The sequence below is a fragment of the Anser brachyrhynchus genome (assembly GCF_964034855.1).
Source record: "Anser brachyrhynchus genome assembly, chromosome: 4".
NCBI classification, from domain to species: Eukaryota; Metazoa; Chordata; class Aves; order Anseriformes; family Anatidae; genus Anser; species Anser brachyrhynchus.
In genome coordinates, this window is record NC_137698.1 from 14,578,488 (window position 1) to 14,601,213 (window position 22,726).

Consider the following 22,726-nt stretch of genomic DNA (forward strand, 5'->3'; position numbering starts at 1 on the left):
CATGCACCCAACTTGGTGTCGCCTGCAAACTTACTGAGGGTGCACTCAATCCCCTCATCCAGATCATTGATAAAGATATTGAAGGGAACTGGCCCTAGTACTCAGCCCTGGGGGACTCCACTAGTGACTGGCGTCCAACTGGATTTAACTGCATTCAGCACGACTCTTTGGGTCCAGCAATCCAGCCAGTTTTTAACCCAACAAAGCGTACGCCAGTCCAAGCCATGAGCAGCCAGTTTCTTGAGGAGAATACTGTGGGAAATGGTGTCAAAAGCCTTACTGAAGTCAAGGTAGACCACTTCCACAGCCTTTCCCTCGTCCACTAAGCGCGTCACTTCTTCATAGAAGGAGATCAGGTTCGTCAAGCAGGACCTGCCTTTCATAAACCCATGCTGACTGGGCCTGATCGCCTCGTTGCCCTGCAAGTGCCGCGTGATAACACTCAAGATAATCTGCTCCATGAGCTTCCCTGGCACCGAAGTCAGACTGACAGGCCTATAGTTTCCCAGGTCCACCCTCCGGCCCCTCTTCTAAATAGGTATCACATTTGCTAGCCGCCAGTCGACTGGGACCTCCCCTGATAGCCAGGACTGCTGATAAGTGATGGAAAGCAGCTTGGTCAGAACTTCCACCACTTAGTTCTCTCAGCACCCTCGGGTGGATCCTCTCTGGCCCCGTTGACTTCCATACATCTAAGTGCTGTAGCAGGTCGCCAACCATTTCCTCGTGGATTATGAGGGCCACATTCTGCTCCCCATCCCCTTCCACCGGCTCAGGGGGCTGGGTACCCAAGAGAACAACTGGCCTTGCCGCTAAAGACTGAGGCAAAGAAGGCATTAAGCACCTCAGCCTTCTCCTCGTCTCTTGTCACTAGGTTTCCCCCCGCATCCAGTAGAGGATGGAGATTCTCCTTAGTCCTCCTTTTTGTGTTCATGTATTTATAAAAACAGTAGCCAGATTGAGATCCAGATGAGCTTTGGCCTTTCTAATTTTGCCCATGCACAGCCTCGCAACAGCCTTATCATCCTCCTGAGTGGCCCACCCTCTTTTCCAAAGGCCATAAACCCTCTTTTTCTTCCTGAGCTCTCTGTTCAGCTAGGCCGGTCTTCTTCCATGCTGGCTCGTCTTTGGGCACGTGGGGACGGTCTGCTCCTGAGCCTTTAAGATTTCCTTCTTGAAGAGTGCCCAGCCTTCCTGGACTCCTCTGCCCTTCAGGACTGCCTCCCAAGGGACTCTGCCAACCAGTGTCCTGAACAGCTCAAAGTCTGCCCTCCGACAGTCCAAGATAGCAGTTTTACTGATCCCACTCCTGACATCGCCAAGGATAGAGAACTCTACCGTTTCGTGGTCACTCTGCCCAAGACAGCTCCCAACCACCACATCTCCCACCAGTCCTTCTCTGTTTGTGAACAGAAGGTCTAGTGGTGCACCTCCCACCACCCCTGGTAATCTAGTGAAGCAAGTCCAGGAGATGCCAATTGCCTCCTTTTCTTATATATATATATATATATATATTTTTTTTTTTTTCCCCTCAGACACATCTGCAAACCAAGCCCATGGAGTCTCCAACAGCAGAAATTGCTTTTTTGTGCTTGTACTGCAGGGGGCCATCGATGTGCCCCGTGGAGGGCAGGTCTGGGCAGTGTCCCCCTGCCTCTGCTGGGACGGTGCTTGGGACAGGGGTGGGACCAGCGCCCCTGGCTCTGGAAGGCCGAGTGCCTGGGGCAGGTCTGCAGCAGCCGTTCTGGGCAGCTCGGTCCCACGCTGGGCAGCGCAGTAGCCTGGGAGGAGGCCCTAAATGGGCTGCAAGTGTTGGGTCTGTCAGGAGAAAATGTGTGCGGCTGTGCACGCTGGGGCACGGTGCTCGAGTAGTGCGGGGATCACAGTCGGGCAGCGGCGATCGGCCCCAATCAGTCTTTCCTTCCCCGGCTTGAGTCGGTGGCTCTGGCCAATGTCCCTGGGATCCAGCCCGGGTCTGCAGCCTGGCAAGAGCTTTGGTGCAGGCAATTTTAGGCCCTTTCAAGCCCGGGACTTCTGGGGTTTTTGGCTCCCAGGGAAGGAGAGCACTGAACTCTTCTCCGGTGCTGGCTTAAGTGACAGCGAGGCATTTTGCTTCCTCTTGCTTTCCAGAAAAAACAGAGGGCTCCCTGGACTCTGAAGAGTGGCAGTGCTATCTGCTTAAGGTACAGCATCCCTGGGGGTGAGGCTGTGGGCAGTTGTGCCCCGACAGCTCCTGGGGCACGTGAACGTGAAAGGCCCGGGCAAAGGGCGAGACAACATTTGCCTCCTGTCGTGTTCCCCCCCAGTTCCTGACGGAGTCGGTGGAGGAGATGCTGGTGGACCAGCCATGGGTCGTGTGCCTGGTGTCATCCCGGGTGACAGAGGTGAGGCGTTGCGCGGGGTCTGGTGCGGCTGTGGTGTGCGTGTGAGTGCCACGAGGTGTCAGGGAGCCCTCCGAGAAGGCAGGGGGGCAGCAGGGGAGCTGTGAGGCTTCCTGGGCTGCTCGGGCATGAAGAGAACAACCCAGGTGAGCAGGAAGCCCTGGGCAGGAGCTTTGGGTTCTCCCTGGGAGCTGGGGTTAGGGGTTCCCCATGCCACAGGCGTGCTGGGTTTCTTCCTTCCCACGTGGCTTCAGTGGCTTTAACCCACTCGTCCTCTCCCTTCTCCAGGGACCTGGGGCCCCTGGAGAGTGGAACCAGATGGGACCGGGGCTGGGCAGAGAAGCGCACAGAAGGCCGTTGCTGAAAACCACGCAAGGACCGGAGCGAACTGGAGCGATGGAGAGTGGGGATATGCTGTGGGTTTGGGCCATGGGGGTGCTGCCACCTCCGGCCCTGCCCTGTGATGTGTCCCCGTATCCATGGCAGCCCTCAGGGAGGTCACAATGGCTGGGTGCCTCATAGCTGCTGCGGTGAGCGCAGGTGGCCCATTGCTTCTCGGCGGCCACAGGAGGAGGACCTGGAGAGAGATTCTGGGGTGATCCTGCTGTGATGGGGAGGCTGAGAAGATTTTTTGGTGAGGGGCAGGGGGAGGCCGGGGGCTGCATCCCTATGAGTTCCCAGCACGACCAGAGATGGGGACCCCAGCCTGTGCTGTTGGTGCTGGGGAGGATTCCTCTCCAGGCTGGGAGGATGCCTGCCCCAACCTGGTGCGAATCCCCACAGCCAGCCAAGCTGACGCAAACTGTTTGGTTGTTTCCTTCCAGCTTCCTTTGCTTGTGTAGGGGTCAGGACTGGACCTACACGTCATGAGGACGGTGGCAGAGAGACAGGGTCTGAGACTGTTGCCATCTCTGCCACCGTCGTGAATTCCTTGTTAAAGAAGCTGCAAGACAGAGAGGTGAGCTGCGGACATCCCGCTGTGCCGTGGGGGGTTGAGGGCTCCCCTCCACCCTGGGTGCCACCGAGGGGTCTTGCCTGATGGCCCCTCTGTCCTGCTGCTGGTGCCCGGTCCCCAAAGGCTGATCCTGCGGTCACGCTGGGCTGACGCTGCTGCGCTGCCTCCTTTCCCGCAGCAGCTCAGCCTGGAGCTGCCCAAGCATCCATCCTTGTCCTGGCCCTGTACCATGGTCCCAGGCTGGTGCCTGGTGCTTGGTCGGTTCCCAGGGCTGCTGCTCCCTCAGCTCCTTTGTGTAGCTGGACACAAGCTGGGACAGGACGCGGTGGTGCTGCTTGTGGGCTCTCACTCTAGAGTGAGGGGCAGCAGCTCGCAGCTGCCCGGGAATAAGGGCAAAGCAAGTGGTGTCGTGGTCTCTCCCTAGGGTGACCGAGCGGAGACTTACCGCCGCCTCCAGCATGTCTTGCAAGGAGATGATACCCGTCTGCAGAGCGGCGTTGTGAACCGAGTGCTCGCAGAGGTGTCTGGAGACATGAAGGCAGCCCAGGTGAGCTTGTTCTCTAGAAGGGCGAACGGAGCAGCCTGCCTCTCCCCAGCTGTGGGTGTGACATGGAGTGGCGCACAGATGGTTCACTGGGATTCAGGCCTGGGGACTTCCCCAGTGCCCCTGTGGCTGCTCCCTCTCCCAGGGAGCGCATCCCGCTAGGGGAAAGGCCGTATCCAGCCCTGCTCCAGACTGTGCAGAGCGTGGTGAGCTCCTCCACGCCAGGCGACGTGTGCGCCACCTCCCAGGGCCGGAGTTGGGCCGTGCAGTCCCCCAGTTCCTGCCTCGCGCGACTCCTGCTTAACGCAGAGGCTCTGGGGACGCGTCCCAGCTCAGGCACAGCTGTCCCGGGGGTGTTCTGTGGGGGAGACGCGGTCGTCTCGCCAGTGGCTCTGACAGCAAAACGATGAGCTGAAGCCCCGTGGTCCTCACTGGCCAGCAGGGCCTGACCTGGTGCCTCAGCCTTTCTCCTGGGCAGCATTTCACCTGTGGCTCTTTTTCAGGGTGCAATGAACAATGTGACAGCAGCTGCTGGTGACGTCCTGGTGGCTCTGGCTCGTTCCCACTTCGGATTTGTGATGTCCGAGCTCCAGGGCCACCTGAAGACCATGAGGGGAGGAGCATGCCAGGAGTTTGTGCTCACCACCTTGAGCAAACTGGCCAGCAGCTATGGTATGGCCCCTTTGGCCTCGTGCTCTGGGTTATGGTCCATGACGGCCAGGAGCAGGGACCCTGCCCCTCCCTGAACGCTGTTTTGGGCCGGAGGGCTGTGGGGTTGTGGCACCTCCTCGCCTGGAGCTGGGATTTCCGCCCCACCACCCCAATGCCAGTGCTGCAAGGGTGGAAGCTGCTGGGGACTGAACCCGCAGCGACCTCCCCTGTCCCTCTGACACGTCCCCCAGCCCGGCAGCCCCAGCCCTCCTGCCCGCGGTGCTGCTCTGGCTCTGGCTGACCGTGGCTCCCTCTGTCCCTCTGCCTGTCCTCTCTCTGCAGCCCTGCGGTGCATCCCCTTCGTCAAAATGACGCTCCTTGCTCTGCACGCCATGCTGAGACAAGTGGAGAGCAGCCGGATCCTGCGCACCATCTGCAGTGGTGAGTAGAGGGGAAGGGGCCGGGCAGGCCCTCGGTGCCTCGCTCGGATCGCGGCGTGGTCCTGCGCTGGGGGGCAAACTTTGGGAAGGGCAGGGCGGGGGCTGCAATGGTAAGTGCTGGAGGGGAAGAGGCCTGCGAGGAAGAGGAGGAGGAGGAGGAGGAGGAGGAGGTGCGGTGTGCAGAAGGGGAGAAGGGGCACCGTATTTTAGTTCAGATGCCGGGAGCGCAGCACTTGGCAGTCCCAAGCCGACGCCTGGTGAGCCAGGGACTGCTCCACGCAGGCGTGGGTGAGGGAGCCAGGCACGCTGCCTGTTGCAGACTTTGACGAGCTCCTTCCTTCTGGTGCAGTGCTGGAGCAGTGGTCGAGGGCGATCAACGCTTACTTCAACGCCTGGGAGCAGTGCCCCTTCCCTCGCATCGGGGAGAAGCAGCTCTGCGAGCAGGTGTACTCCCTGTTCTGCCACGCTGTGGTAAACTGGCTGGGCCGCCATAAGAAGGAGGAGGTGAGCGCTGCTGGGGCAGCAGCGGGGCTGTGCCTGGCTGGGGCTGCCCGTGCCCCCTGGGTGGGAGCAGAGGGGTGAGGGGAGGGAGCGGGCGGGCTGACGCCGTGCCCGGGGCTGGGGGCTCCCAGCTGGCAAGTGCTTGGGCCCCAGGGCCCTTTGGCAGGGGAATGCTTGCTGTCCTCTGGAGAGAGCCCTTCTGTGGGGCAGAAGGGAAAGGGAAAGCCCTCTCTGTGCAAAGGCAGGCATGTGCTGGGGGACGCCGAGTGCTAGACAGCCCTCAGAGCATCTCGTCTCTTCCCTCTGCAGGACAAGCAGGCCATCTTCGGAGCAGTGACTGCTATGATGGCTGTCGTCCTCCATGATGCGCAGCACCAGGACCGGGTGTGGAAGCAGGTCGTCTGGCTCCTGCAGCAGTACCAGGAGGTCCAAGATACTTCCCGGGTGACAGAGGTGAGGCGTTGCGCGGGGTCTGGTGCGGCTGTGGTGTGCGTGTGAGTGCCACGAGGTGTCGGGGAGCCCTCCGAGAAGGCAGGGGGGCAGCAGGGGAGCTGTGAGGCTTCCTGGGCTGCTCGGGCAGGAAGAGAACAACCCAGGTGAGCAGGAAGCCCTGGGCAGGAGCTCTGGGGTTCTCCCTGGGAGCTGGGGTTAGGGGTTCCCCATGCCACAGGCGTGCTGGGTTTCTTCCTTCCCACGTGGCTTCAGTGGCTTTAACCCACTCGTCCTCTCCCTTCTCTTGTAGAGCCTCCATTATTTCCTGAAGACCTTGGAGGAACTTCACGCTGTCGCCCCCAAGGACAAGCTCCGTGCCATCGCTGCTGCTGTGCACCGCGAGGTAAAGGGAGCCCGTGCCTGTGCTGCTGGCCCAGGTCCTGCAGGCCGGATTGCCACAGAGGGGCAGGGCAGGGCAGGGCGTCCTTCCACCAGGACCTTCCTGGAGGTGCCTCGAGGCTGTGAGCACCCTGATCCTGGCTGTTTTGTGCAGGCCCGAGGGGCAGCTCAGTTCCTTCAGCACTTCCCTCTCAGCCACCTGGCAGGAGGACTCTGGAGTGCCGGGACCCAAAAGGCAGCCTCTGATCGCTGCTCTGCCTGCGATCTTTCTCTAAAATGGACCTTTCTCCCACAGCTTGGGGACGAGACCAGGCAGCACAGTGCAGGCCATAAAGAAGAACTGAGGCAGTGCATTGTGCTTCAAGGTAAGGGAGGGAATGGGACGATGCCTGTCGTGTTCTCCCAACTTCCTTGTGAACCTCAGCCATGGGGTTTTGCTGACTATTCATGCAAAACGTGGTTTCTTGCCCGCAGCTCGAATCTACCCGGAGGAGACGGTCACGTTCCTGCTGTCCCAGCTGAGCAGCGAGAACCAGGGCTCCCGCGGGACAGCGCTGACTCTGCTGGGAGCTGTGGCCCGCTCTGACGGTCAGTACCACAGGCCAGGGCCGCCAGCCAGGGCTGGGGCAGTCAGGGGGCTGAAGCTATTTGCTGTCAGAGCTTTCAGGCCCTGTAATGCAGTAGTAGCGGCAGAAACAAAGTCCTTCTGGGACGCCAGTGCTTCCCCTGCAGTCAGAGCCCAGCCCTGCTGTGCTGTCCCGCTCGTCTGTGAAAAGCCTGGGAGCTTCGAGGGATCCCTTCTGCCATCTGAGCCCTGCCTGAACGCATACCTCTCTGTGTCTCTTGCAGAACCTGCAGTGAGAGAGAAGCTGCCCCTAATTGTAGAGGCCGTGCAGCCCTTGTTCACTGAGTCCGGCACCCAGGTGAGCTCATTTAGGAAGGAACAGCGAGACCAGTGGGGCAGAGAAAGCCCCCAGAGCGGGCAGGTTGTTGTGCTGTACAAAGCCTAGCCCCGACCCCTGGCAGCGAAGGCTTCTCCTGTGCACTCGTTGCCTCTCCACGGGCTGCGAGGGCTGCCCCCAGGCAAAGGTGGCTTCCCTTTGGCTGCTGGCGGGGCAGACCGTAACCACCCTGTCTCCTTGGCAGTTGAGGAGAGCGCTCCTGGGTTTCATCAAGGATCTGCTCAGCGTCAGCATCCCGAGCTGCTTGGCATGGGATGTGGTGGCGCACATCTTTGTCGAGTTCAGGCGGGCCTCGGACAGACTGGTAAGGACAGAGCGGGACACCCGCGGCTCGGTCCCGTGCCCAGGCTGTGCCGAGAGCTCCCTCAGTGGCACTCGCAGCATCGCCTGGGCCCCGCAGAACCTCGTGTGCCCGACAGCCCTGTGCAGCGCTCGCTGCTCCCAAGCTGCCCAGCACTTCCTTGGGGCTGGGACGTGGCCCCTGAGTGGGGCCTGGCTGTCCTCATCCTCCACAGAGCCTCCTGAGGTGGGAGCTGAGAGTAATGGGGGGTTTCCCAACGCTGTCTTGCAGGCGGTAGAAGACGTCCAAGAGGAAAGAGACCTTCAGGCCCAGTGCATAGGTATCCTGGAGTCTCTGGATCTCTCTGTGGAAGGGATGACCGAAGTAAGTGGTCCTGCTCCCTGCTGCTGCAGCCACTTTTCACCTTCAGGGTGTTTTTGCCAGCCCTCGCCTGCCCCCCCGGAGCTCGACCCTAATGGGCTCCAAGGGATGCGCAAGCCATCCTTTTCACCTCTGAGCCGAGATGGGAATGCTGATGTGCCAAACTTCCTCCTCCTCCTCTGCAGCTCTTGTGGCCACGGCTCCTGCAGTACGTGGTGCCGGCCCAGTACTGCGGCATGCTGGTCCCGCTGTTGCGTTGTCTCCAAGCCCTGATCGAGAGGCAGAAGCAAACGGAAGGGCAAGAGGACACCGAGAAGCCTGCTGACGTCCAGGAGCAAGGTGGGACCAGAAGGTGCCCCAGCAACCTGTGCCGGGCTCGGCCAGGGGCCTGCCTGGTGCATGCCTCCCTGCACCCTGGCAGCCCCCAGGCCAGCTCTGCAGCTGCATGGGTACTCTCAGCCCCGCGTCGGGGCGTCGAAGGTGCGAGGGGCTGGGTGCAGAGGTGCTCAGGGGCTCACCCTGCCTTTTTTCCTCCTTGCAGCCAAGAAGCCCACGCCACAGGCCCTACTGGTTCGGCTGTTGGTGAGTAGCGGGGCCCCGGGGCAAGAGCTTTTCTGGCCAGGGGCAGGGGGAGATGCTGGGGCAGGGATGCTTTTGCTGGCAGCCCCGAGGAGGAGGCAGCGCGTCCCAGCGTGCCCAAGCCCACGAGCTGGGGATCCCGCTCCCTCCCTGGGGCTGGAAGCACGTGGGGGGAGGCGCCGAGGCAGAGTCGAGCTCCCTCGTGGGAGAAGCCGCGTCCCTGGTGGAAGGAGTGACCCCGTCTCTCTCTGTCCTCGTCTAGGTGGTGGCGGCTTGTGATCAGTGCAGAGAATGCGCGGTTGCTGCCCTACAGCTGCTGCAGGCCCTGCAGAGCAGGATCCACAGCTCCCTGAGGGGACTGTGGCCCATCCGCATCCCCCGCATGCTGCAGTACCTTGAAGGTAAGGTGCCAGTGTGGAGGGCCGGGCTCAGGAGAGCTGGAGGGGGCAGGAAAACAGCCTCCCAGCATGGCGTAGGGGAACCGCTGCCGTCCCCCTTCCAGGCAGCCAGCGTGGAGGCTGGGGGCAGCGATCTGCTGGGATCAGCTCGTCCCAGGGGTGGACGGGGCCATCGATGTCCCCGTGGAGGGCAGGTCTGGGCAGTGTCCCCCTGCCCCTGCTGGGGCGGTGCTTGGGACAGGGGTGGGACCAGCGCCCCTGGCTCTGGAAGGCCGAGTGCCTGGGGCAGGTCTGCAGCAGCCGTTCTGGGCAGCTCGGTCCCACGCTGGGCAGCGCAGTAGCCTGGGAGGAGGCCCTAAATGGGCTGCAAGTGTTGGGTCTGTCAGGAGAAAATGTGTGCGGCTGTGCACGCTGGGGCACGGTGCTCGAGTAGTGCGGGGATCACAGTCGGGCAGCGGCGATCGGCCCCAATCAGTCTTTCCTTCCCCGGCTTGAGTCGGTGGCTCTGGCCAATGTCCCTGGGATCCAGCCCGGGTCTGCAGCCTGGCAAGAGCTTTGGTGCAGGCAATTTTAGGCCCTTTCAAGCCCGGGACTTCTGGGGTTTTTGGCTCCCAGGGAAGGAGAGCACTGAACTCTTCTCCGGTGCTGGCTTAAGTGACAGCGAGGCATTTTGCTTCCTCTTGCTTTCCAGAAAAAACAGAGGGCTTCCTGGACTCTGAAGAGTGGCAGTGCTATCTGCTTAAGGTACAGCATCCCTGGGGGTGAGGCTGTGGGCAGTTGTGCCCCGACAGCTCCTGGGGCACGTGAACGTGAAAGGCCCGGGCAAAGGGCGAGACAACATTTGCCTCCTGTCGTGTTCCCCCCCAGTTCCTGACGGAGTCGGTGGAGGAGATGCTGGTGGACCAGCCATGGGTCGTGTGCCTGAGCCGGGAGCTGAGCCAGCAGCTGAGCAACCCCTCCAGCAGCGCCGAGGACAAGGTTTGCGCCCTGCCTGCGCCCTCCTGGCAGCACAGCCCCGGGGCACCCAGCTCCGGGGCTGGGGCTGAAGGAGCGCGTTCCCCGTGCGGGCTGTCGTCACCGCTCCCCCTGCCCTCGCCCCAAAGATGCTTCCCTCCGTGCTGCCCAGGGTCGGCTACAGCCGGGCGCCGCGGCTGCTCCCTGGGCTGTTGGGGCCTGTCGCGGCCAGGCCCTGTCCTGACAAGTCGCGCCGTTACCACGTCTCTGTCTCGGTCTCTTCTCTTTCAGAACTTCCTGTACCAGGCTCTCGGCACAGTGCTGGCCTCTTGTCGGCAGCTCACCCACGTCCAAGAGCAGCTGCTGAAATACTTAAAAGAAACAGATGCCACCAGCCCATGTGACAGACAGGTGAGGTTTCCTCTCCTGCCCCTGCTCTGCCCGGTGTCCCCTCGTCCCAGCCCTGCTCCGGACCTTTTTCATTTCCTTGTAGCTGCTGTTTCCCTCGGGCAATGTCCTGCCTTGCCGTCGTAGCTGGCCAGGACTGGCCAGCGTGTGCCACAGCTCACTCCCATTTCTCCATCACTGCAGGGAATAGCTTCAGTGGTCTCCTATGCTGCTGAGCGCCACTTCTACCTGGCCCTGGATGCAATGCGCGAGTTCACCCAGTGGCTCATCGCATTCGACAGATGTCGAAAGGTAATGGGTGCAGGGTTTTAGTGTTCGGCCTTCTCTTGCCCTGTTCTCACTTCCTGAACAGTGGCGGCCGAGTCGTGGCAGCCACATTGCATTTACGCCTCCCGTAAGAGCTACCTAAGACGCACTGCCCCCTCCAGAAAGCTGAGGGCCAGGAGCCGGAGCCCTGTGAGCTCTTGCTGGCTCTGCCCCTCACCTGGGGGCCATGGGCAAGCCTTTCATGGCCAGTACGCCCCTGCCGGGCACAGGCTGCTCACCTCAGGGCAGGAATGGGACAAACTCCTTCGGATGGTTTTCCACGGCCCTGCACAGCTGAGCCACACAGCCCCTTACAGCCCCGCTCCCCAGCCCCACAAATTCGTCGAGTCCTGGGGCACAGCAGGGCCAGCGGACTGACATCTCGGGGCATCTTACTCAACACAGGCGCAGAAGGGACACCAGAGAGCTCAGGCCGCTTGGGCTGCAGCCATGCTTACCTATGGCAAGGTTGCACTGCACGCGCCCAAGTCAGAACTGCTGGCCTGCGTGGAGGAAGACATCCTGGCCAACATCCTGGAGCTCTTCCATGCCTGCAGAAAGGTAGGAGCGTGGGGCACAGAGGGGCAGGGAGGGCTGGGGGCCCCCACGTGCCGAGGTGGACGGTCTCTTTCTGAACGTCCCCTGAGTGGTTTGTCCTGAATGTCCAGGACCAACCCCAGCCCCTAAGAACCCCTTGCCCGTGTTCCTCTCCCAGCTCTTCAAGCAGTTCAACTGGTGTTTTTCTCTCTCGGGTCTCAGGAACTGCAGCACAAGCTCGCCCTGCTGAACGGCATCAAGGAGGTCACCTGTGCCATCCAGGCTGCGGACACCAAGCACAGCTTCAGGCTCTGCAAGAAGCCGGAGGTGCTAGAGACCCTGCTGGTGAGTGCCTGGAGCCGGGGCTGCCCGCAGGGGAGGCGCGATGGTCTCCCCCAGCCACCCACCAGCTCCTGAGCTCCCGAAGCCTTGTCCCCAGCTTCTGGGCCCTGGGGAGCTGGCACTCGGTGGCTGGAGAGCACGGTGGCTCTGTGGTGGCCGTGGGGATGAAGGGGCTGGTGCGGGCGCAGGCCTGTCAGCAGAGCCGGCTCCTGGGGCGGGTGGGCAGGCTCTCCGTGCCACTGCCCGCCCTGAGTGCGTCTCTCTGGGACTTGCAGGACTTGATGGAGGAGGATGCCTGCGACACCCCTGTGTCCCAAGTGCATCTCAAGATGCTTCAGCTCCTGGAGCAGCTGAGGTGAGGTCTGTGCCCCAGGCTGTGGGGGCTCGCTGTGCGTCCCAGCCCAGCCGGCTGGTGCAGCCCCAGTGGTCTCGAGTACAGGGCAGGGAGCTGCGCGGCTCTGGGCCGGGACGGCGTGCCCCGTCCTGGGTGACTTCCGAAGGCCGGGGGGCTGTTGGGGCTGGGGGGCCGCATCCACAGAGACGGGGCTGGGCTGTCATGGTCAGCGAGCCATGAGCGCTGTGCCGGCAGAAAGGCCCTGGCTCTCCAGGGGACGGGAAGGGCAAGGAACGGGCACCTGGGGGGGGTCTCCTTGCCCCTGGGGGTGACTGCTTGGCCGCTGCCAGGGAGCTGCCAGGAACTGCCGGAGCTGGAGCTCACCAGCACGGGCTGGGGGGGCCGGGTCTGGGGCTCAAACCCAGTCGGCGTTTGGGCCACTCTGGAGATTGCTGGTAAACCCCCTCACTGTTTTCTCCTTTTTTTCTCCATCCAGCACGCTGAAGCCTTGCATGGACTGGGAGAACAGGTGCTCCCAGGTGGCTGTGTGCTGCTGGAGAGTCCTGTCGTGCCCTCCTGAGGAGACAGAGCTGCAGGTACCTGCCAGCCCTTCCCTGCACACCTCAGCGCTCCCTGTGCCCTGGCAGCTGCCGCGGTGCTCAGCCTCACTCCTCCTTTCCCGTTTTCAGTCTCTGCAGGCATCGTGTGAGGAAGCTCTGGGCCAGCTTGTGTCAGCCCTTCTCAAAGCAGAAGGGACCTCCAGCGCCTTCGCGGACGTGGTCTCCGTGAGTATCCATGAGGCAGTGGGGCAGAGTTGGGGCCTTAGGGGATGCCCAGAGGAGGATCCGTTCCCTGCCGCAGTGCCAGGGCAGGCAAAGGAACGGGCCCTGCGGGAGGCAAAGCCAAGAGCCAGGCTCCCAAGTGCCAGGCTGGCACAGGGAGATGCCGGTGGGGAAACGGCTCCTGGGTGAGGGCAGGGGTGCGTGGAGCGAGCGGGGCAGGGGGGTGGCAGTGCCGGTGCTCGGCGGGGCTGGGGCCACGCGGAGCCGCAGGGCAGGCCCTGCGGGAAGGGGCCAGAAGAGGAGGGAGGCAGAGAGGGGTGCTGGGGAGAGAAGGACACCCGTCACGAGACGCATGTGCTCCACCCCAGATCTTGCTGCGCCACCTCACGTCAACGAAAGCATGGGAGCGAGAGAGGGCCCTGCAGGTCTGCGCCCAGCTGCTGGGCACTTACGAAGAGCTCTTCAAGTGTTCGGTGAGTAGGCAGCCCCGCGTGCCCCGTCACCTCTCCTTGCTGGCCACGGCCCCGACGCCTGGCCATGGCCTGTGGAGGCGAGCAGGCACTGGGCTGCCTGCGAGCTTCCTCCTGCCTCTCGCCCCCGCAGAGGGAACGCACCTGCTCGCAGTTTGGCTCCTTGGTCGGTGTGCTGGGGCCTCTGCTGAGCGACTCCCAGGCCACGTCCCGGCAGAGGGCAGGGGCCTGCCTCAGCTGCCTCCTCCGGATCCAAGGTGAGGAAAGCGGGTTCTTCCTGGCCCCCATCAGCCCCATCTTCTCTTCCTTCCCTGCCCAGCGAGGGCTTTTGTTTACGTCCCTTCCCAGCCAGTCAAGAAACACTGTCGCGACGAATGAGGGGAGTGGACGGGGCGCTCTGTGGCCCTGCACAATCACCGTTCCCACTAAGAAATCGGTTGGAAGCGAGCTCCTGCCCCCTCCTCAGTGAGCAGCGTCTGCGCTGAGGAATTTGCGGGGAGGTTTGCTCCCTCCCAGAGACGCTGGTGCCCGGTGCAGGACCTGGGGACGCAGCAGCTGGGAGCAGAGGCCTGCGGCTGCTGGGACCCCACAGCCCCAAAACAGCTCCAGGGGAAGGAGGGCTCTGTGCGGCCCGGGATGTGTCAGCCACGGAGCCGGGCTGGTGGCATCCTGCCACGGGAGGGTTGGGAGGGCCCTGGCCTTTGCTCCCCAGCCTCCTCTATCCACGTCTGGCGCCAGAGATTCAGTTCCCCTAACCAGGACTCCCTTCTCTCACAGCATGTGGCATGACGAAGGCCAGGAGAGCGGTGCTCCAAGTGCCTGACTGCAAGGAGCTGTGTGAGAGGCTGAAGAGCACGGAGGACGGGTCTCTGTGTGAGGACCCTGCCAAAATAGCGAAGGTAACTGGCTCCAGAGAGTGAGGTGGGGGCCCCAGTGCATTTGTCAGGAGGTGCGTTTCGCACGCAGGGAAACAAGACGAGAGGAGATGGTTCTAAACCCCTCCGCTGCAGGAAGTACAAAAAAGCAGCGTATGCACAGAGGAGTGTGCCCTGAGTGCCCTCTCAGTGACCAGCGAGCTGCTGAGCTCAGAGGCCCCTGGAGTTTCCTTTCTGTTCTAAAGAGCCGGAGCAGAGCTGTGACAGTGTCTCTCCTGTCTCTCCAGGGGGTTTGCCAGTACTTCCCCCAGGGACAGGCCAGGAGCTTCATGGACGCCATCATGAAGACCTTCGAATGCGCTAACGAGGAGCGTGCACAGGCAGCTGGCGACTGGATGATCGTATTCCTGGAAGCGTGCGGAAAGGAAATACGTCCAGAGGTAAGGGAGACCCTTGTTCCCCTCGGCCTTGACTTCTCTCTGTTGGCTGTTGTGCTGCACCTCGTGTGGGCTGAAGAAATGCAGCCTGAGCGTGGAGCTGAGGGGACCGCTGCTGCTTGACACGTTCTGCTCTGTGCGGTCCTCTGACAAGGACTCAGGCACTGCACTCTCAAGTCTCCCGTCGGCGCAGGTCCTTGCCCCGGGCGAGGCAGTTACCGCTGGGACACACCAACCTTCCCGTTCCTCCCCACTGCCTGCAAGGTGTCGGAGCCTGCTGGGTTGCGATCTCCCATCGCTGCAGCCGTGCGCCGGCGATTATCCAGGCTGTTGGGCATAAAACGTGCCCAGGCCTTCGGTGTGCTCAAATCGCTCAGCTGCTGCCACCGCCGGCCCCAGGCACACGCAGCGACGGAGCGGGGTGTGCGCGTGTGCACGTTGGTGTGCGTCAGCGCCGAGAGCACACGCGCCCCCAGCCGTGAGGCAGGGCTCAGGGACGAGGGCTTGTCAGCGTGCCAAGGCGGCAGGCGTTGCTCAGGCGCCGAGTGACCGTGCTGGGGTCCTGCACAGGCAAAGGATACGCTGAGGTGTGCCATCTCGCCCCTTGCCTTGCAGGTGCCTGAAGTCGTGAACATCCTGTGGAAGGCCATGTACACCATGCAGCAGGGCACCCTCAGGGACCTGCTCTTCCAGGCAGCCCGTCTCCTGGCCGGCTTCCACCCCCAGCCTGTGGTGGACAGCCTCCTCCAGACAGAACTGCCCTCAGAGAGGTATGTGCGCTCCCCCCTTGCCCCGCTGTGGCCAAACAGCAACCCCAGGCTTGCCTGCGGTAGGCAGATCCAGGGAAGCAGCAGGTCCCATTCCTCCCCCAGAAGCCTGGGCTCTGCGAGATCGTGCGCTCGTGCCTCTGGGGAAGCAGGCATCGTATGCCCCGCTGCTGGCAAGGAGAGCGTTTGGCCTCTGGGGAGGGCACCAGGGCTGCCAGAGGACGGGGCTCACGGGTGAACGTCTGGTTGCTTGCAGAGACATGGTGCAGCTCTGGAGGAGCCTGGGCAGCAGCGACCTCGGGCCTCAGGTCCTGAGGCACTTAGCAGAGAGGCTGGACAAGGCACCTAAAAGCAGACCTTTGTGCAACGATGCTGATCAAGAGCTGCATCGTCTCAAGGTATGTTCGTCGGCAGAAGCATTTCTGCAGCTTCCCACCTGCTTTCTAACTTAGCTCATCAGGGTGAGGGAGTTGGGGGTCATCCGAGGCTGTCCCAGGTGTGAGACCTGCCGGCAGGAAGAGTCCCCCAGGGGGACAGGGGCACCAGCGGGCTGGTGGGAAAGGCGGTGTTTAACAGGTTCTTGTGGGTCACATTTCCCTGCAGCTCCTCTGTGCGATCTCTGAGGTGGTGTCTGCTCTGCTGACCGCGGAGGCAGTCCGGGACCTGCTTCCTCACCTCCTTCCAGTCCTCCTGCAGTGGGTCAGCAACGAACTGGGGGTAGAGTTGCTGTTTCCCCCTCTGAGTCCTCCAAGAGGACTCCTCCTCTTCAAGGACATGGGACAAGAGGAGCAGTTGTGCGGGTAAGGAGCAGCAGGGGCAGGGAACGGGGGGCTTCAGTTCCCCAGCCAGGCACGTTTGTTCGTGGTGCTGAGGGAGCCAAAGGGCTGCCCTGTTTCCCAAGCCTGCCCTGTTTCCCAGGTGTGGAAACGGGTCGCCGGGGCTCGTTTGACTTCTGTCCTCTGCTGGAGAAGGATCCCAGACGGGATCGTTCCCAGGATGTCCCCAGGGGATGTTCCCAGACGGGACGGGACCGACGGCTGCTCTCGGCCTGTCTCCTCTGCGTCCCCGATTACAGCGTGTCCTTCCTCTCTCTGGACCGATCCAGGAGAGACCGGGCGTCAAACCCTGCGCAGGGCTGGCAGCTCTCGGGACAGGGGAGACCCCAGGCGTGGGGCAGCTCGGGGCGCTGGGACCGGGGCGTTTCGGCAGAGCCAAGACAAAACTTCCCCTCCGGTGCCACGATGTGAGATTTCTGTGGGTTTTCTTTCGCCAGACTCTACTGTGATGCTCTGGAGCAAGTGCTGAGAAGATGCCTGGACGAGAGGTGGCAGCAGGTGCTCTTCAGTCACGGAGTGTGGCCATCCCTGGACTTGCCTCAGTGGCACTGCAACAGCGTGCAGCTGCTGACCAGGTGAGAGCCCAGCGGGTGGCTGTGCCCCGGGAAGCAGCCGCAGGACCCTTCCCGTGTGCCTGGGGAGCTCTCCTGGGAGGCAGGGCAGCGCCTGCGTCGCAGCAGGGGACGTTTCAGGCTGCGGCCCATGGCCTTCCCACCTGACCACGTCACCTGCTTGTGCTCTGTGTGCAGTGTGCTGCTCCGTGCCCGGCTCGTCTCGCGTGCGCTCATACAGACCTTCCTGCCGTGGCTGCACTCCCCCTTGCCAAACCTGCAGGTCACGGCGCTGGCTTTCTTCGCTGAGGTGAGGCGGCGCGTGGGGCGGGGTGGGCTCAGAGGGCTTTTCGGAAGAAACTGCTGCTTGGGGTGTCTCTTTATGGAAGAGACCAGCCGAGGTCCCATGCCAGCACTAACAGACCTTTGGCTGTCTTGTAGCTGATGAAGGACCCGCCAGCTGAGGGGAAGGATCTCCTGAAGCCCCTGGTACGGCTCTTCCTGGAGAAGCTGCAGCATCCGAGCTGTGCTGTGCAGCACATGGCAGCGAGAGGCCTGGGCAGTGCTGTCAGTGGCTTGCCCAAGAAGGTGAGGCGCACTTTCCTCTGCTCTGGCTGCAGCCCCCCAGCAGAGAGCCGGGCAGAGGCTGAGTGAGAGCCAAGCAGAGCCGCGGGGCAGTTCGGGAGCCTGGGGCAGAGCAGCACGGGCAGATGGGGGCTTCCCAACGGCCAGGCTGCTCTCCAAGCTCAGCACGGTGGCAGCGGGGAACCGTGCGAGTGCCGTTCGTCACGGGGTTGTGCCGCAGCCGCACCCCCTTGCCGAACAGACGTGGGGAGAAAGGGTGGGCATTGCAGGCAGGAGCCGCGAGCAGCTTGTGCGCATCTTTGGCGTTGCAGGTTCAAAAGCACAAGAGGAGCATCGTGGCAGCACTGGAGCGTGAAATGAGGAACGTGGACCATCCAGAGGTGGCTGCGGAGAGCATGTTGGCCCTGGCAGAAATACTTGCAAAGCAGACGGCGAAGGGCTTGGGCGGGGCCTTCAGACGCATCGCCCGCTCCACCAGGAAGTTCCTTGATGCCGTGAGTGAACCTACTTTTCTCCCACTTGTCCGAGGGGCGTGGGGTGGGCAGGGGCCTGCCCGTGCTGCGTGGAGGTGCTCCTCCAGGCAACCAGCTGCCGTGGCCCCTCTCTCTCTCTCTCCTGCGGGTGGGACGCACCGAGCGCCCCGGCACTCAGGTGCCATTTCTTAGGGGTGGGACGAGGAAGGGACCTTCCACATGGCAGGGACGGGGCCGGGATGAGGTGACCTCGTTCTGGAGCTGGTTTCCAAAGCGCCACTGCCAACAGCGCTGTGCTCGCTCGCCCTCAGTTGTCAGTCCCTGATGCTTCGTTGTTGCAGAGAGGCTGGGAGACGATGCCTTCGTGACCCAGCTCACAGATGGCTTTCTGGGTTGCAGAAGCAAGAGGACCTTCGTTTTGCGGCCTTCAGTCTCTACACGGCCCTGGCTGCTGGCGCCAAGGACAATCTCACCACGTTCTTCAGCGGAGAAGTGGAGCAGATATTGGGAAGCCTCTTCCTGCACCTCCAGGACCCCAGCTGTGCAGTATCCAGCGTAAGAACCCCCTGAGCTTATTTGCCAACCCACAGAAAGGCTCCCTGAGGAGCTGCCTCCCTGGCAAGGGAGAAGGAACGACCGAGCACAATGCTCTTTTCCAGGTTTGCAGGACAGCCCTCTATGTCTGCGCTCCTTTCGTCGAGCCAAAGGGGCTGCAGGTAGTCGTCAAGAATGCCATCGGGCGCAGTGGAGCACAGCTGCAGAGCGAGGTCTGCTCTTACCTGGTGAGTGAGCCCTGTCCCGGGGCGACGCTGGGGCCACGGGGCCCGGCACCGAGCGGGGAGCATGGCGTGACGCGTCCGTCCGTCCCGCCGCATGCTCCCCGGGAGTCTGAGGGCTCGGCAGCGAGGCCTCTCCGGCCCAAGCAGAATTCACACCTCCCTGCTCTCCCCCAGGAGACACATGCTCCCGAGCTGCTGAAGACACTGAAGCGCCAGCAGAAGCCACCACTGGAGTAGCGGTCCACAGATGCCACTCTCCACGTCCTTGGTGAGAGCCGGGACGGAGCTCTCTGCTCCGCTCCCACCGGGGCGGCCCAGGGGCCGCCAAGCGCTGCCCCAGCCGCCTTCCCTACGGTGCCCAGGAGGGCACGGCCAGGGGCCGTATCTTGACACTGCCTCTTCTTCCCCACGCTACAGAAGCCAGCCCGGAGCACAAAGAAGGCAGCCCAAAGCATGCTGAAGACATCCCAGAGCATGCAGAAGATCTCTCGGGGCACACAGAAGACGTCCCCGAGCTTGCAGAGGCCTGAGCACCCACAGAATAAAAATCCAGAGAGCACAGCGGCTGTGGACTGGGTCCTTCCCAGGGTGGCATTGGTGGGAGCTGGGGCCAGGCAGCGCTGCCTGCAAACCTCTCAGCACTGGTGGGATGGGGAGGGTCAGGGCCAAAGCACCAGTGCTCCGATCCCCCCATCCATGTCCAAATGTAGTCCCAAAGCTGGGAAAAAACAAGAAAACCTTGAAAAAATTGGGAGGCCTGCAGCTTATGTAGTCTTTTAGCTGAAGGAAAGAGACAGGTAGCCTTGAGCTAGCAGAAGCAAGGAAGATAAGGGATAAAAGGTTAAAAAGAAGAAGGAGAAAACCAGCTCCAGACTGGTTTTCCAACTATAGTTACCTTTTGCTCATTAAGGGTCATTAACATATTAAAAATCACGCCCATCAAAATGCTAATGTATGCTGATGTGGGATTTGGTGTCCTCCCCTCCACCACTGTTCCTTTGTAATGAGCACACTCAGTAGAGATAAGTTAGGTGAGCTATGACAGCCAATCAAAAGTAACCAAAGAGAGAGTTTTCACAAGTTTGCTGTGTATAAATTACGGTGATTCGAGTCAGAGGTGTGCTTGCTTTGAGAAAGATCGCCAAGCACCCGACTCTGCAGAGTTATATAATTAATTATTTAATTAAACGACCTTCATGTGGATTCTGACTCTGTGTGCTTGTTGGCGCGGGCACGAACCTACGGACTACACAAACACGGCCTGGGGCAGAAAGAAAGCAAAACGGGGGGGCTGCTGATGGCGGCTGGGATCACAGCTGGGGAAACTGGGCTGGGGCACGAAAACAGAGGTGAAATGTTGCACGTTGGGGCTCAACGCCAGTCTTTGTGCACTAGCTTTGGGGCCCTATGTGAAGATGGAGTCATCATCTGTCTTTGGGGGGCTCAAAATGAGCCTTGTTTGGCTGGTTTTCAGGCTCAGCAATGCAGGCAGTCCTGTGGTTTCCAGCCTTTATAGGAGGCTCGTTGGGCAGCTGTGGGCGGCTTGAAAAGGGAGACCACCTGCTGTGTTTTGTGGGCCCAGCCAGGCTCATCTGTCCAGCCTGGGGGCTCAGAAATGGAGAGTAAGCAGCACGTTTTGGGATCTCGGAATCGAGCCCAGAGCCAGTGTACTCAGGCTCAGAAACTGAACCCACCGGCTGCTTTGGGGCCAAGCCCTCAGCCAGGCCAGACTGTATTAGTTACTATGTATACAGTGCACAACTATAGGGCGTCTGGCATTAACATTTCAGTTAGAACAGCGATCGAGTTGCCCAGGCTTTTGGGACAAGCACCGGCTGTAATTACCTGCAGACAGGTAATTACACGCACAACACAGCCGGTCAGCGTTCACACAACATGTGAGCACAGCACGAAGATGAAGACCGACCGTCGTGACAGAGACGCATTTACAGCCCTGCCTACGCCCGGGCTGGCTCCAACGCGACTGGAGGGGGCCGGGAACCGGGAACAGGGGCCGGGAATTGGGGCCGGGAACCGGGAACAGGGGCCGGGAACCGGGAACAGGGGCCGGGAATTGGGGCCGGGAACCGGGAACAGGGGCCGGGAACCAGGAACAGGGGCCGGAAATTGGGGCCGGGAACCGGGAACAGGGGCTGGGAACCAGGAACAGGGGCCGGGAATTGGGGCCGGGAACCGGGAACAGGGGCCGGGAACCGGGAACAGGGGCCGGGAATTGGGGCCGGGAACCGGGCACAGGGGCCGGGCCTCGCCGCGCGGCTGCCGTTACCACAGCGCCGCCTGGCGGGCGTGAGGCAGCCCCTCAGCGCCCTTGCTGAGGAGACCGTTCCATGGCTGTTAGGTGGCCGTTACAGTCGTTATGTGGTCGTTAGGGCTGTTAGATGGCCGTTTCTGCCTCAGCTTTGCCATTCTTCACCAGAAGAAACGAGTCTGACACCCAAAGTTGAGGTTCCCCGTGGTCTGAGTGCTGCCAGCCCAGTGATAGATAGCACAGGTGGCTCAGCAGTTAGTTCCGTTGGCTTGTCAAAGCAAGCAAAATTTAATCACACAGTCACAGAATCATCTAGGTTGGAAGAGACCTCCAAGATCACCTAGTCCAACCTCTGACCTAACACGAACCAGTCCTCCACTAAACCATACCACTAAGCTCCACATCTAAACGTCTTTTAAAGACCTCCAGGGATGGTGACTCAACCACTTCCCTGGGCAGCCCATTCCAATGCCTACCAACCCTTTCAGTAAAGAAGTTTTTCCTACTATCCAACCCAAACCACCCCTGGCGCAACTTTAGCCCATTCCCCCTCGTCCTGTCACTGGGCCTTTTGGAGAACAGAGCAATCCCCACCTCGCTACAGCCTCCTTTAAGGTATCTGTAGAGAGCGATAAGGTCGCCCTTGAGCCTCCTCTTCTCCAGGCTAAACAACTCCGGCTCCCTCAGCCGCTCCTCGTAAGACTTGTTCTCCACACCCCTCACCAGCTTCATTGCCCTTCTCTGGACACGCTCGAGCACCTCGATGTCCGTCTTGTAGTGAGGGGCCCAAACCTGAACACAGCACTCCAGGTGTGGCCTCACCAAGCCGAGTACAGGGGGACAATCACTTCCCTAGTCCTGCTGGCCGCGCCGTTTCTGATACAAGCCAGGATGCTGTTGGCCTTCTTGGCCACCTGAGCACACTGCTGGCTTATATCCAACCGACTATCAACCAATACTGCCAGGTCCTTCCCTGCCAGGCAGTTCCAGCCTCTCATCTCCCAGCCTGTAGCACTGCTTGGGGTTGTTGTGCCCCAAATGCAGGACCCAGCACTTGGCCTTGTTGAACTTCATACGGTTGGCCTCAGCCCATCGGTTCAGCCTATTCAGATCCTCCTGCAGAGCCTTCCTACCCTCGAGCAGATCAACACATGCACCCAACTTGGTGTCGCCTGCAAACTTACTGAGGGTGCACTCAATCCCCTCATCCAGATCATTGATAAAGATATTGAAGGGAACTGGCCCTAGTACTCAGCCCTGGGGGACTCCACTAGTGACTGGCGTCCAACTGGATTTAACTGCATTCAGCACGACTCTTTGGGTCCAGCAATCCAGCCAGTTTTTAACCCAACAAAGCGTACGCCAGTCCAAGCCATGAGCAGCCAGTTTCTTGAGGAGAATACTGTGGGAAATGGTGTCAAAAGCCTTACTGAAGTCAAGGTAGACCACTTCCACAGCCTTTCCCTCGTCCACTAAGCGCGTCACTTCTTCATAGAAGGAGATCAGGTTTGTCAAGCAGGACCTGCCTTTCATAAACCCATGCTGACTGGGCCTGATCGCCTCGTTGCCCTGCAAGTGCCGCGTGATAACACTCAAGATAATCTGCTCCATGAGCTTCCCTGGCACCGAAGTCAGACTGACAGGCCTATAGTTTCCCAGGTCCACCCTCCGGCCCCTCTTCTAAATAGGTATCACATTTGCTAGCCGCCAGTCGACTGGGACCTCCCCTGATAGCCAGGACTGCTGATAAGTGATGGAAAGCAGCTTGGTCAGAACTTCCACCACTTAGTTCTCTCAGCACCCTCGGGTGGATCCTCTCTGGCCCCGTTGACTTCCATACATCTAAGTGCTGTAGCAGGTCGCCAACCATTTCCTCGTGGATTATGAGGGCCACATTCTGCTCCCCATCCCCTTCCACCGGCTCAGGGGGCTGGGTACCCAAGAGAACAACTGGCCTTGCCGCTAAAGACTGAGGCAAAGAAGGCATTAAGCACCTCAGCCTTCTCCTCGTCTCTTGTCACTAGGTTTCCCCCCGCATCCAGTAGAGGATGGAGATTCTCCTTAGTCCTCCTTTTTGTGTTCATGTATTTATAAAAACAGTAGCCAGATTGAGATCCA

The 22,726-nt window shown here is 61.1% G+C and overlaps 2 protein-coding genes and 1 long non-coding RNA gene across 4 annotated transcripts; all 3 read left to right on the forward strand.

The window, feature by feature from the left end:
- The first annotated feature begins 2,770 nt into the window (after window positions 1-2,770).
- On the forward strand, window positions 2,771-4,895 carry LOC308194123. Its single transcript, XR_013950290.1, has 3 exons — window positions 2,771-3,339; window positions 3,761-3,883; window positions 4,384-4,895. It is a non-coding gene; the product is annotated as an uncharacterized lncRNA (long non-coding RNA).
- A 5-nt stretch (window positions 4,896-4,900) lies between these two features.
- Window positions 4,901-10,472, forward strand: LOC308194122 (maestro heat-like repeat-containing protein family member 2B). 2 transcript variants are annotated; one of them, XM_080589536.1, is made up of 14 exons: window positions 4,901-4,972; window positions 5,321-5,475; window positions 5,782-5,925; window positions 6,215-6,668; window positions 6,778-6,891; window positions 7,153-7,226; window positions 7,450-7,569; window positions 7,837-7,929; window positions 8,112-8,265; window positions 8,468-8,508; window positions 8,768-8,906; window positions 9,595-9,647; window positions 9,771-9,881; window positions 10,149-10,471. In XM_080589536.1, exons 1-14 carry the CDS (start codon window positions 4,924-4,926, stop codon window positions 10,389-10,391), a joined length of 1,944 nt encoding a protein of 647 aa, XP_080445662.1. In that variant the 5' UTR covers window positions 4,901-4,923; the 3' UTR covers window positions 10,392-10,471. The 2 variants fall into 2 exon arrangements, with proteins under 2 accessions (XP_080445662.1, XP_080445661.1); XM_080589535.1 differs by having other exon boundaries at window positions 7,450-7,929; window positions 10,149-10,472.
- A 3,071-nt stretch (window positions 10,473-13,543) lies between these two features.
- Window positions 13,544-18,898, forward strand: LOC308194241 (maestro heat-like repeat-containing protein family member 2B). The gene is made up of 12 exons (XM_080589902.1): window positions 13,544-13,935; window positions 14,199-14,351; window positions 14,964-15,118; window positions 15,372-15,513; window positions 15,719-15,915; window positions 16,389-16,526; window positions 16,701-16,812; window positions 16,944-17,090; window positions 17,399-17,581; window positions 17,960-18,115; window positions 18,220-18,607; window positions 18,757-18,898. Exons 1-11 carry the CDS (start codon window positions 13,822-13,824, stop codon window positions 18,574-18,576), a joined length of 1,854 nt encoding a protein of 617 aa, XP_080446028.1. The 5' UTR covers window positions 13,544-13,821; the 3' UTR covers window positions 18,577-18,607; window positions 18,757-18,898.
- The last annotated feature ends 3,828 nt before the right edge of the window (window positions 18,899-22,726 follow it).